The sequence below is a fragment of the Gossypium raimondii genome, chromosome 1 (assembly GCF_025698545.1).
Source record: "Gossypium raimondii isolate GPD5lz chromosome 1, ASM2569854v1, whole genome shotgun sequence".
Lineage (NCBI taxonomy): Eukaryota > Viridiplantae > Streptophyta > Magnoliopsida > Malvales > Malvaceae > Gossypium > Gossypium raimondii.
Window position 1 is genome coordinate 47,195,374 of NC_068565.1, and position 13,757 is coordinate 47,209,130.

At 33.8% G+C, this 13,757-nt stretch overlaps 1 protein-coding gene and 1 non-coding gene across 2 annotated transcripts; one reads left to right on the forward strand and one right to left on the reverse strand.

Moving 5' to 3' along the window:
- Positions 1 to 2,068: 2,068 nt before the first annotated feature.
- LOC105786152 (WAT1-related protein At4g08300) lies at positions 2,069 to 4,566 on the forward strand. Its single transcript, XM_012612474.2, has 7 exons — positions 2,069 to 2,384; positions 2,706 to 2,768; positions 3,054 to 3,170; positions 3,317 to 3,554; positions 3,636 to 3,794; positions 3,868 to 4,019; positions 4,207 to 4,566. Exons 1-7 carry the CDS (start codon positions 2,173 to 2,175, stop codon positions 4,412 to 4,414), a joined length of 1,149 nt encoding a protein of 382 aa, XP_012467928.1. The 5' UTR covers positions 2,069 to 2,172; the 3' UTR covers positions 4,415 to 4,566.
- A 3,472-nt stretch (positions 4,567 to 8,038) lies between these two features.
- On the reverse strand, positions 8,039 to 8,144 carry LOC128033261 (small nucleolar RNA R71). The gene has a single exon (XR_008189514.1). It is a non-coding gene; the product is annotated as a small nucleolar RNA R71 (small nucleolar RNA).
- Positions 8,145 to 13,757: the final 5,613 nt, after the last annotated feature.

The following is a 13,757-nucleotide window of genomic DNA, read 5'->3' on the forward strand; positions in this document are numbered from 1 at the left end:
CTTATTATTTTATTTTATTTTCCTGTGATTCTATGAACAAAGCAAAGTGGGTTGTGGAAGGAGTGGTTGTTTTGGGTTTCATGGATAAGGGGACTCTAAACTAGAGTGAGAGTTAGAGTTAAGAGTTAGTGCCTTATTGGACTTTTACACATTTATTGGAAAATAATGCATTTCTTTTGCTTTATTTATAGTGTAATGGAGTGGAGTTCATACTCTTACAAGTTTTCAAATTTTATTGGATTTCCTTTTTTTAGATTTTAAGAATTTGTTTATATACAAATTGTTTAAAATTTTACCTATAGCCCCTCCTCAATATTTCATTAGGAGGATAAATACGTTTTCAATGTGCTCAAATCCACGTCCTTTTGTATAGGCAACAATGTCAATGCCAACCAAACTATGACTCAATCAACCTAAATTATAAGAATTATTTGAACTCATTCAATTAAGTTTATGCATATGTTTATGTTCTAACTCGATTTGGGTCACAATTGAATATTAAAAACTTTCCAGGTCTAAACTAAAATTTAGTTTAATTCGATGATCTGTTTCATTGATATTGTTGGTAATAAAATATTTACAAATTTTATATTAATATTAATATTTTTAATTAAATTTAAATTTAAATATATTTTTGTTATTTAAATCGAATTTTGATGAAATCGGTTTGAGGTAAAAAGTTCATTACCCAAAGTTGCCAATGAAAAGATCTATGCTTATTCATCTCGTGAAAAGTAAATTTTGAATCTCGTACCCAATTTCAAAATCAATTACTTATACTCGAACTTGAGTTAAATTAAAATTATCAATTAAAGATAAAATATATATTAAAATTAAAATTCAAATAAATTCACAAGCTATTCAAGTCAAACATTAGAATACTTGAAATTCAAACTATAGTCAAATAACTTGTAAGCACATGAATCTATAATCCATACTATATATAAAGTAGTTGGTTGAGTTGGTATCACGAGTTACTCTTATCTTAAAAGATAATTAATTTTATTATAAGAGTATTATTTTCATACTACTTTTATATATCCTTTAAATAAAATAACTTAAAAACATTATTTAGAAATTGAACATAAAACTAACAAATTCATATAAAAACCTTTACCAATCCACTAATAATAATTTGTTAATATATTTTTATAAACATATTGTTTTAATATAAAATATTTTCGTTCACCCACATCATGGGTGTAATAAAATTTATTATTATTTAAGTATTTCATTGAGTTGGTGTCACCTCATCCGGATCATCAACTCAATTATGAAATTACGAAATATTTTTAATTATAATTAATATTATTATGATACACTTTTGTCTTTTTATATTTTTATATTATTTTTAAATAAAAATTACAAATTACAAATTACAAATCCAATAATCGAACACATGTTCAATAGTATTAAAATATAAGTTTGTTACCACTCCACCTATAATCATTATTAAATAAATTTTAAAAAATATATTTAACCTAAAATATTTTCTTTCACAATAATTTTAACATCATGAGTGTGATAAAATTTATTATTTAAATATTTCACTGAATTGATGTCACCCTAATGACCAAATCAATTATGAAATTATAGAATTATTTTTAAATATATATATATATATAATTAATATTATTATGATGACATTTTATCTTTCTATACTTTTATATTATCTTTAAATAAAAAATAAAATTATAAATCCAATAATCGAATATTAAAATATAGGTTTGTAGCCACTCTACCTATATTTATTATTAAATAAATTATATTTTCTTTTGCCTTTCGTGTGACAAAATTTAGATTTAATAACGCAAATATAATAATATCTATTTTGTGATTTTATCATGAATATTAACCGTACTGAAACAAAAATATGAGATTAATAATTTTTTTAATAAAAAATTACGAGTATAATATAATCGAAATACAAATAAAAATCAAACTAGTATAATAATTTAGACTAGAACGTAATAACCAAACTAAAATCCATATATACTACCAGCACATTGTCTCACACATATAATTACTCAAGACCAATAACCTCCGTGGCAAGCCTTTGACCACGCCTTTGCATTTTCTTGTCTATAAGAAGGCCGTATCTCATTCAGAAGTGTGTCAACCTAAGAGCGAGTAAGTACTTGATAAGTAAGAGAGAGAGAGAGAGCGAAGATTATGGGAGGCCAAACGCCATGCGCAGCTTTGAGGAACATGTTGAACAAATTTAAACCATACCTGTCAATGGTGTCTCTGCAGTTTGGATATGCAGGGATGTACATAATCTCCATGGTTTCTTTGAAGCATGGCATGAGCAATTTCATCCTTGCTACTTATCGTCATGTTGCTGCCACCATTGTCATTGCACCCTTTGCTTTTCTTCTTGAAAGGTTCCCCCTTCTTCTCCCTCTCATTTTCTTAGATCACACATTGTGTTCACAATCTAGTATATATTATCCTCTTTGAGCACTCACCGCTCCCTAAAGGCTTTATTATCGGAAAAACTCCTATATGTAGAGGTCCTTGGTTGGTTTAAGTGTTGAGGGACAATTGAGTTTCCTGCCAATATCTCTAGATTGTGAGCATGGCGCAGTATCATGTTGTCCAGTAAAATGAGAATACCCTCTCACTCATCTCACACCACATTCATAATATTAATTTCTTAAACCCTTAACCTTAGTTATCACTGCTTTACATCCTTCTTTCTGCAGGAAAATAAGGCCAAAGATGACCCTCCCTATCTTCCTCAGGATTGTCATTCTCGGTTTCCTCGAGTAATGCTCTAAAACTCTCTTCTTTCTTTGTATCTCCATATGTATCTAAACTGCTTCTACATATGTAAATACCTGCATACATACATGTATACATATATATGGTTTCTGATCATGAAACTTATTGATCTCCGATTCGAAAAGGCTTTACACATTCATGCAAAGATGATGATTTTTCTTCGTTTAGCATATATGTATATATGATACAATGGAAAAGAAAATGGAATATTGTCAACTGCAAACCAAGAATGCAAAGGTGTAATCGATGTTGTTGATTTGGTGAAACAGGCCAGTGCTTGACCAGAATTTATACTTTTTGGGAATGAAGTACACATCAGCAACATATGCGTCGGCTTTCCTTAACATAGTTCCTGCCGTTACCTTCATAATGGCAATGATTTTTAGGTGAAATGTTCAAACCAATATCCACCACCTCAAATAGTTTTCCAAGTTCCATTATCTTTATTCTTTTTCCATTTAGTTTTTTGTATATCCACACACTGGGTATTGGTACTGTCAATAGGATATTGAAGGCATTTATCGTTGTTTAGGTTAGAGAAAATCAACGTGAAGAAGATACGAAGTGTGGCAAAGATTATTGGAACTGCAATCACAGTCATGGGAGCAATGGTGATGACTTTGTACAAAGGTCCCATTATTGACTTTGTCAAGTCCGGAGGAGCTATACACCATGGAACTACCGCTGAATCTGCAGATAAACACCGGGTTACCGGAACAATAATGCTTCTTGGAAGCGTCTTTTGCTGGTCAAGCTTCTTTATTTTGCAAGTGAGTCAAAACATTCTAAAAAAAATGAAAGTTGATTAAACTTATTTATGAGCTAATATTGGGTTATGATTTCTGGTTCAGTCCTTCACATTGAAGAAGTACCCGGCTGAACTCTCTCTTACAGCTTGGATATGTTTCATGGGAATGTTAGAAGGTGCAGGAGTGTCCCTGGTTATGGTCCGTGACCTTAGTGCCTGGAAAATAGGCTGGGACTCAAGGCTTCTTGCTGCAACTTACTCTGTAAGTGCCCCATAAAAAACCAAGCAGACACATGTATACTTGACCATTTTAACATATATTTGTGATTGATTAGGGAATAGTGTGCTCTGGAATCACGTATTACGTGCAAGGAGTCGTGATCCGGGAACGAGGACCGGTATTTGTAACATCTTTTAGTCCTCTATGTATGATCATCACTGCTGCACTAGGGGCCATTATTTTAGCAGAAAAACTCCACCTTGGAAGGTATTGAGTTTTGATCTTCAACAAACATTGGATGATTATTAGAGATACTTAATGCAGATAGCGACAGAATGCATTGTGAAGTAGCTTTTTTTTGTGGCTTTAGTAACCATTAAACAAATTAGATGTCTGATTCATCTAGTGGATTCTGCATTGTTTTCCTTAATTGCTCATTTTTGGTTGATTTCAGCATACTTGGAGCCATTATTATAGTCTTAGGGCTTTACACTGTGGTGTGGGGTAAAAGCAAAGATGGGAAAAACACAGAAACTGATGACAAAAGCAATGGCCTGCAAGAATTGCCAGTTAAAAACAATGCTAAAGCAATCAGTGTTGATGTGGGCATTGATGGATCTGACAAAATTGTTAATATTCCAACTTCAAAGAACCCTTTTTAGCACTCCCCAAGGGATAGAAAATACTATGTAAACCATCCCATCTCTCTCCATCTCAAAGACAAGTAATTTCTAGCTTATCATCTTTTTGCTTGTACTCTAAGGTCTTCAAGTTGGTGAAGTAAAAACCATGATGAACCGTTGCAGTTTGCCAATATTTTTGTACAAATATTCCCTTTCCCTACTTCTTTTCTTTGGCTTAAATTCATCAGATGCAATAACGAAAGGGATCTACTGTGAAAACCAAACTATAGGAATCAAACAGCAAAACTTGTTCCAGGATTTGGACTGGCATCTCAAATAATCAAGGGTCATCATTTGTTCAAATGCATTGGAAACACTTAGGCAGAATCAAATTCTGGCACAAAAGTCTAATCTTATGTGTAAGTGCTTTGAAATAGCTGTGGAGTGAAAAAAGGTACTACCTAAAATGCACCTATGCTTGAGGCCATCAATTCACTCTTTTTAAGGTTTAGAGAAATGAGTTTAAGTTTTTCGTCTGAAGGTTAAATTTTTTGCGGGGTTCTTTTAATACGGGAGCACTTTTAGAAAAGTTGCTCGCTTTTAAAAAAAAAGTGATACCTAATGACTTAGAATTTGGGTTATAACTTTTGATGAGTTCATATGACTATTCGGACCAACAAATGTCACAAAACAATCAAATGATAAGTATCAGGGAAATTGGTGAAGGTTTTCGCGCATTTATGCTCCAAAATTTTAACCATGGTGGCATGGACAACCCACATAGCATACATGGAAAGTTATTTTACTTGCTAAGATCAATTGTTAGGGTGGATCAATTTTTTTTGGAATCAAAGACGGGTTATATATTTCTCTTGAGTGTATAAAGTTAAGGTTATTTTTGTTGTTAGACTGCTTGACGTGTAATGTGATGTAAAATTTACTATTCTTAAATAATTTTTTTGTGAAAAGAAACAAAATAGTCAAATTACATTATATTAAATTGAGCAAAAACACCACTTGCTTTATCAGAGTAAAGGATTGCTAGCATCAACCTAGGAGGATCATCAAACACCTGCAAGCCCTCTTTTCCATCCGAGACCTTTTAGCTATACGACCAGTAGCTTGGTTATCCTCCTTGAGACGTGTCGTAAACGCTAGTGTCCGACATACATAAAAAGTTGTTGGATACGCCTGATTAAAGCATAACTCGATGCTATCGATGGAGTGTCTTGGAGAACCTTGACCACTTCCAAGAAATCACTTTGAATTGTCACCCTTTGGTACCTGTGGCCTGAAGAAGAAGCAGACCATCCAGAATATCCCATAATTTGACATCAAATATTGAACACTACCCCAAATAACAGTTGTACCCCAGAATCCAATCTCCATTTCTGTCACATAAAACTCCCCCAACTGATGTAGTTCTTGAGTCTGTCTTAACGACACCATCAATGCTTAAATAGACCTAATTACCTGACAGAGAATTCCCAAATCTAGTTTCATGCTGCACTAACAAGTCTTCATTGTGAGTTGAGTGACCTGTCGTCAAATGTAGTAGTCAATTCGGGTCAATTCTGCACTTAAGGAGTTTGTTTTCTAAGCAATTTAGTATTTTAATTTACGTTTTCGGTATTTAGGCCTTAGGATTAAATACTAATAAAATAAGTGTTTTTAATACATTTTGTAAGTGTTGTGACCCAATAGGTTGACACGGGCCTTTAGTGGTACTAATATGCTAAATTGATTGTGTAAGATGAAGATATAAAGACCCAATTGACACAAGCTTCCTGGGACGTCAAGGCACAAAATGAACGACTAAGGCAACACATGTGTGTCGTGTCGTGCCATAGGTTGGGTGTGGAATGACACAAGTTGACGCATTGCCCAAGTTTATCGAGGCTATTTTCGTCCGTGCAATCAGCCTTATACGAAGACTTAGGACATGCCGAAGACCTAATTTTGGCTGCCAACACTTCTATAAATATGACATCAAGGGTTTGATGTAACTAAATTGTCCTAGATGCCTTTAAAAACTCTAGTAGTTTAGTAGTAGGATTAAATTATTTTTCTTTTGGCTTTTCATAACTCTTTTGTTTTTCCTCTTGAAATCAATTTTGATTCAAGAGTTTATTTATTTAATTGAAGTATTTCAATTTACTTTTTCTTACATTTGATTTAATTTTTTAATTCAATCAATTGATTTGCTACTTCGTTCCTCATTCAATACTCAATCCATGATTATTCAAATATATTTTTCTCTTTCAAATCGGTCATGCTCTTCACATGATTAATTTAATTGGAGTTGGGATTATGAATAACAAGAGTGTTTAAATCCCTTTGGGGAGATTAATAAGTGGATGGGGATGTGATTAACGGAGGATTTAGGGTTTCTCAAGAGGGGTTAGTTGCTATGAATTACGTATGCTTAAACTACTAGGATTGACAATCCTAGGAAGTTATCATAGGCTAGACGAGGTTGAGAGATAAGTGAAACTGAGTAAATTGTAATTTATCCTGGTTGAGAAAGTGAGGTCGAGAGATAAGAGAGTATCAACCAATTGATTAGTTAATTAGAGGCCGAGATGTAATAATTGATTAATCGGTAGCTAACCCACCCTAAAACCATAATCCGAAGTTAGTTACAAACCTTGAAATGAACGACTCTTCCTGATGGTTAATTCATTTTAAGTTGTTTGTTTATTTTTCTTATTTTATTTATTTATTTTTATCTCATTTATATGTTTTACGGTTTATCGTAATATAGTAATTAATTGGTACTATTTTGACTTATTATTATAAAAGTGTTTTCATAATTTATTCCAGCCTCCCTTGGGCACGATCAACAGAATACTTCTAAAGTATTTTATTATACTAAACTATATTACAATTTGACTCGTGCACTTGCGAACACCGATATTTTAAATTCTTATATTTTTGGTGTTATATTTTACTATAGGCAGTCAAGTTGTTGGCACCATTGTCGGGGATGTTTTGACAATAAATTTTGAAAACAAATTTTTAAAATTAATAAGATAAGTAGGAATATTATGACCTATAGATACTATATTTAATATTTGTTTAATTATTTTTATTTTTATTTTCTTTTCAAGTTGTTTATGACTCGAAGCTCCAGCATTCCAATCGAACCACACCTAGATCTGAAGCAACTACTTAGATGCAACTGTCGAGCAATGAATGTCAATCCAACCGCGGTTATAAATTTACCCCAAAAATATCCATTACTTGAGGGTCCACAAGAGTGACAAGCAAATAACCGAGAAAAAGTCCCAATGGATCAAAGGACATTGCATAAGTACGCCCTACCTACACTAGACGTGGTGCGATGAAGCATTGAGTGGCCAACGATTGACACAAAAAATTTTGAAATAAAAATGGCTACGATCCAAATGATCCAAAACACACTTCAGTTCAAAGGAAACATGGTTGAAGACCCGAATCAGTACTTGTGGTTTCTTCAACTATGCGACACCTTCAAATACAACGGGGTATCAGATAATGCCGTGCGTCTTCGGTCATTTTCGTTTTCCTTATGCGACAATGCGACCAATTGGTTGGACTCATTAGAACTGGGTTCCATCACCACATGGAATGATCTAGCGGAAAAAATTCTCTATAAAATTTTCTTGATTAGTCGAACCATTGAGTTGAGGTGAGAAATCACCAATTTTAAACAAATTGAAGGTGAATCCTTGTACGAGGCTTGAAAGCGTTTTAATATTATGCTAAGGAAGTGCCCATATCACGAACTGCAAGCATGGCTTCAGATCCAAATATTTTATAACAGTGTCAACGAACATATCAAGTCTAGTCTAGGCAGAGCATCCAACGAATCTCTCATGTTTCGTACCTAAGGACAAGCCTATAAAATTATTGATGATATAACCATGTATTCGTACATGTGGCCTAATGAGAGATTCATGTACCAATCCAAGCCACCAACGCTAAAAGCTATGAAAAAAGAGAACGATGATGATAGATTCTAATGAATCTTAAAGAAGCTTAACCATTTGGAAACGCCTGTCAAGCTGACAAGAACAAAGCCACACCATGAGAACTAACCGAAGAAAGCAAGCTACGTAAATAATAGAGTCGAGATCCCTATTCAAAAACCTATAATCTCGGTTGAAGGGATCATCCAAACCTCAAGTGGGGAGGTAACCAAGGAGGAGCAAATCAAGCCCAACCTTGACAAAATCCATATCAACCTCCGCCATTACAATAACGAATCGTGGGTAACGACAATACTGCATATTGTTAAAGATTTGATCGACTAGAAAGGGAGATGCAAACTCTGAAGATAAATATTGGACAAGTCCAACCTATGTGTGGATGACTTGAATCCCGAATATATAGCCTCTACGACCAAATGAGCCAATTGATGATGATGTGTCAAAAGTAAAGGGGTGAGTCTCCCTAGCAATACGGAAAACAACCCTCGAAGAGATGGGAAAGAGCACGTAAAAGCAATCACTTTGTGATCGGGCAAAGAATTGAAGTCACCTAGCAATCCCATTCATGAAGAGGAAGTGATTCTCAAAAATGTCAACTAACTCATGAAAGAGAAAGAAATCGAGCACCGTGAGTCGATCGAGGAGGTAATCAAATTTGTGCCTAAACCAGTAATCTCAACTTATAGAATATTGAAGATACCCTCGAAATTAAAAGATATAGGTAGTTTTACGATCTTAATAGAGATAGGGGATCAATATTGTAGCAAAGCCCGTTGCGATTTAGTGGCTAGTATAAATTGAATGCCCCTATCGATCTATCAAAAAATTAGACTTGGGGAATTAAAAAAGACATCAATAATGATACAATTAGCTGATGGATCTTTGGTGCACCCAGAAGGTGTGCTCGAGGATACATTGGTCAATGTATGGGGATTCATAATTCCCATCAATTTTGTTGGTAGGACTATTGATCTAGTGCGAGATGAGCTTATTATAAAAATCGATGACGAGGTAGAAGTGTTCAAGTGTGACCAAGACTCCCAAAGTGAGGGACTGCTTAGGATGGAATATTATTTTTTATTTAATTTAATCCCTAATGACCATGATCGAAGGCATTTCTTGAGTTATGCATGTGTAGGAACTTATAAAAGGAAAGAACTAGATAAATAGTGAGACTTTAGTAGAAGAATGAATGATTGGAAGGCATGCGACGATCAAGATCGACAGTTGAAATTAATGGTAAAGTTCAAGGCCGGTTAAGTCTGATAGCACGACATAGATTTTTAACTATCGAACTTATTTATTTTGTAAATATTGTACACTAATTTTTTTTTAATTTGTTAGATTAGGAATTAAAGTAGTTATTTTGTGTTAGAATTAGTAGGAAATAGGTTTCTGATAACAATGGAAAAGCTAAACATGAGTAGGAGGCATGTACTGGCAACTGAGGACCCTCTACAAGTACTGGAGAGGCCAAATCGAAGCCATGTCGCAACATAACAATCCCATGGCGCGACACAACCATTGCGAGCCTAAGAAAGATGAATTTTATCATCATGTTGCACCACACCATACCTATGGCGCAGCACACCCTTACATATAATACAAATAGGGGGAAACTATTGTCGTGTCATGCCATGGACTCCCTGTGGCGTGAGATGCAAGCCATTTTTGGCAACTTTCTGTTCTTGATTAGACGGGATCTTTAGAGATTTTCACCAAGTATGGATGAAAAGTAAAACCCTAGATGGCTTCTATATATTGCCTTTAGCAGCTACTAAACCCTTCAAGCTATCATAGCCACCCAAATCAACATTTGTGACCCTTTTCTTAGGGATTTTACGAATACTCTATATTTCCTCTGTTTCAAAACCCCAAAACTATGTATAGTAACCATCTCAATAGGGAATCCATGGCAGATAGACACACCTACCTTCGGGGAAGGGAACTAAAAAATAACCTTTTTGCTGCTTAACATAAAATTCCGTTACAAGAACGAGGTTTCGAATCCATGGATGCATTGAAGAACGAAATGCATGAGTCAATCCAATACCATTGATGGGAGAAGTTCTGCACAATCCTAACCAAACCGATGTGCCTCCCGATCATCCACAAATTTTACACCACTTTTAAGAAGACGGATGTGAATAGTCCGGCGGAGGTACCATGGATGCGATTTTCAATTTGAGGGAAGGAAATAACTATCTTGCCTCCCGAAATAGCAAGGTATTATGATATTTCACTATATTTCTTTGATTTCAAACAATGAATTAACCTAATGTATTTCCCGAGAAAGAATATGAATGACACAATCAAACTCCAAATGGACTGGAAGGATGAGTGGAATGCCACTTAGGAATACATTCTCTCAGGCGAAGTTAACTCCAACGACACGGATGTGGTTGAAATTCATCAGTACTCAAATTTTCCCAGTGATGGGCAAGTCCAATATCGATACGTTCTAGGAAATTTTGTTGTATGCAATTTTAACAAAAGGAACTAATTTGTGTAGGAATGTGGATATATTGAAGCATGCTCTAATTTGCACAGAAAAACGAGGTGGAATTATTTTTCCCACACTTAGTAACATCCATATGTCGACAAGCGAATGTGCCTATTAGACGATCGAGTCGTGTCTTACAACCAGGCATGTTTTCGATCTTGGAACTGAATGTGGAGTACCTTATAGGGAATTGGAAATGAAATAGAGCAATAAAGACCAAACCACATCAAGGCGAGAATGTGTTACCCAATTCGGAATGGATTATTTGATGGATGCAAGAACCCGAACCAATATTTGAAGACTATACAAGGAAAAACGAGTTACAGCTGCCACAATTCCCAATAGCTAAGTACAAGGTAATGATCGAATCGAGCAAAATGAAGAAAGAGAGAGAATTAGAAGAAGAGGAAGACCCCGAAGAAGATCCGAAGGAAGATCTGAAAGGCGAGCCAAGTAAAACAGATAAGGTGTTGGGTCTTGATTTCGACTAATTTTAGACAATTTCAATTAAATTTCATTTTTATGGGCCTAATATTTTTATTTTATTCAGAATGTTTTAGTTTTAGTTTTTAAGTATTTAAGTATTTAATACTTTAATATTATATATAGTGTGTTTAGTTTTTCTTAGCAGGAACCTTAATTTTTTTACTGCACAACAATATAAAGTCAAAACCGATAAGGGGGAGTAGTCCCACCAATTGTATTGCACGAACTAAGAAAATCGAATAATCTCTCTCATTTACATATTTTATTTCACATTAGAGACAATGTGCCGAATAACATGTGGGGGGTGACTTAGGAAAAATTTAAAAATTTTCTTTTCAATTATTTTCTTTGCTTTTTTTTAATAGTTTTAAATTCTTAATTTTTCTTTGCATGTTTTCTATGTGCTTGAGCTTGTAGAAATACAAGTTATTGATCGAGTATATACTTAGGTTGTTTGTTTAAATTGTAATTCTAGCTTGAAATTAAATAATTTAGGTTGTTTATATTTAGACTAATTATTTCAGTTTATTAGACTATAAATAGGAAAAATATATTAAATATACAAAGTGATAAAGGTAGATACAAATAGGTAATTATATTTGTAGAAGTATAGGATGTTAAATACTCGGTAAAATCCATGGTTATTGAAACAATGCAGTATGACTAGTATAACCCTTATAAAAAGTGCCCGAGAAAAATCTCAATCGTGTTGGCACAAATAAATAAATCATAAGGGATTATACGGTGAAGTACTAGTGCATTAGAGTTCAAAGCATGGACGAATATCGAGTAGGAAAAAAATATTCGAACCAACTATACCTTGCAAAAATAAATATTATATTCGTATATACATTTTAATGGAGCTATATATTTAATTTTCTTGTTTGCTTTGTAATTTATTGAACTAATTTTCTTATGTGTAAATAACTTTGAATTCTTTAAATTTCTAGCTAGGGTTATATATTTATTTAGGAAAGTCTTCCTAGTGTCAATGCTCTGATCCAGTCTCGTGTACCAAGCCGACTAATGTACATTTTATTTTCTTTGCATGTTTATTTCCTATTTTCAGTTTCAGTTATTTTTGGGTTTTATTTTGTTTTGTTTTGTTTGCTTGAGGACAAGTAAAAGACTCAAGCGTGGGGGTATTTGACCTGCCATTAAAGGTAGTAGTCAATTCGGGTCAATTCCACACTTAAGGAGTTTCTTTTATAAGCAATTTAGTATTTTAACTTATGTTTTCGATATTTAGGCCTTCGGTTAACTATTAATAAAATAAGAGTTTTTTAAAACATTTTATAAGCGTTGTGACCCAATAGGCCAACATGGGCCTTAGGTAGTACTAATATGCTTAATTGAGTGTATAGAATGAAGATATAATGGCCCAATTGACATGGAAGCAATGGACGAGTGATGCACAAGCTTCCCTCGACATCAAGGCACAAAACGAATGATTAAGATAGAAAATGCATGTCTTGTTGCGCCATAAACTTGGTGTGGTGTGGTGCGGCACAAGTCGACGTACTGCCCAAGTTTATCAAGGTTATTTTCATCCACGCAATCAAACTTACACGAAGACTTAGGACGTGCCAAAGACTTAATTTGGGCTGCCAACACTTCTCTAAATAATACATTAGGGGTTTGATATAACTAAGTTGTCCTAGACGCCTTCAAAAACCCTAGTAATTTAGGAGTAGAATTAAATTATTTTTCTTTCATCTTTTCATAACTCTTTTGGTTTTCCTCTTGAAATCAGTTTTGATTCAAGAGTTTATTTATTTAATTGAAGTATTACAGTGTACATGTTATTGCATTTGATTTAATTATTTAATCCATTTAATCTAATCAATCTATTTGCTACTTCATTCCTTATTAGATATTTAATCCACGATAATTCAAATATCTTTTCTCTTCCGAATCGGTCGTGCTCTTTACATAATTAATTCAATTGGAGTTGAGATTATGAATAACATGATTGGCTAAATCCCTTAAAGGATATTAATGAGTGGATAGAGATATGATTAACGAAGGATTTAGGGTTTCTTGAGAGGGGTTAGTTGGTATGAATTACATATGCTTAAACCACTAGGATTTAAAACCCTAGGAGGTTATCATAGGCTAGACGAGGTCAGGAGATAAGTAGAACCGAGTAAATCGTAATTTGTCCGTTTTGAAAAAATGAGGTCGGGAGATAAGAGAGTATCAACCAATTAATTAGTTAGTTAGAGGTCGGGAGGTAGTAATTAGTTAATCGGTAGCTAATCCACTCTAAAACCTGAATCCGTAATTAGTTACCAACCCTAAAGCCAATTAATCTTCCTGATTGGTTTATTGATTTTTCTTATTTATTTATTTTATCTCATGAAGATATTTTATAGTTTATTGCAATACAGGGGTTAATTAGTACTATTTAGACTTATTATTG

Bases quoted from the DNA above. Each gene is read 5' to 3' on its own strand.
- LOC105786152 (XM_012612474.2), top strand. From the start codon at position 2,173: ATGGGAGGCCAAACGCCATGCGCAGCTTTGAGGAACATGTTGAACAAA. The intron at 3,171-3,316 runs GTGAAATGTTCA...ATCGTTGTTTAG, and splicing joins ATAATGGCAATGATTTTTAG to GTTAGAGAAAATCAACGTGA. The intron at 3,795-3,867 runs GTAAGTGCCCCA...GTGATTGATTAG, and splicing joins TTCTTGCTGCAACTTACTCT to GGAATAGTGTGCTCTGGAAT.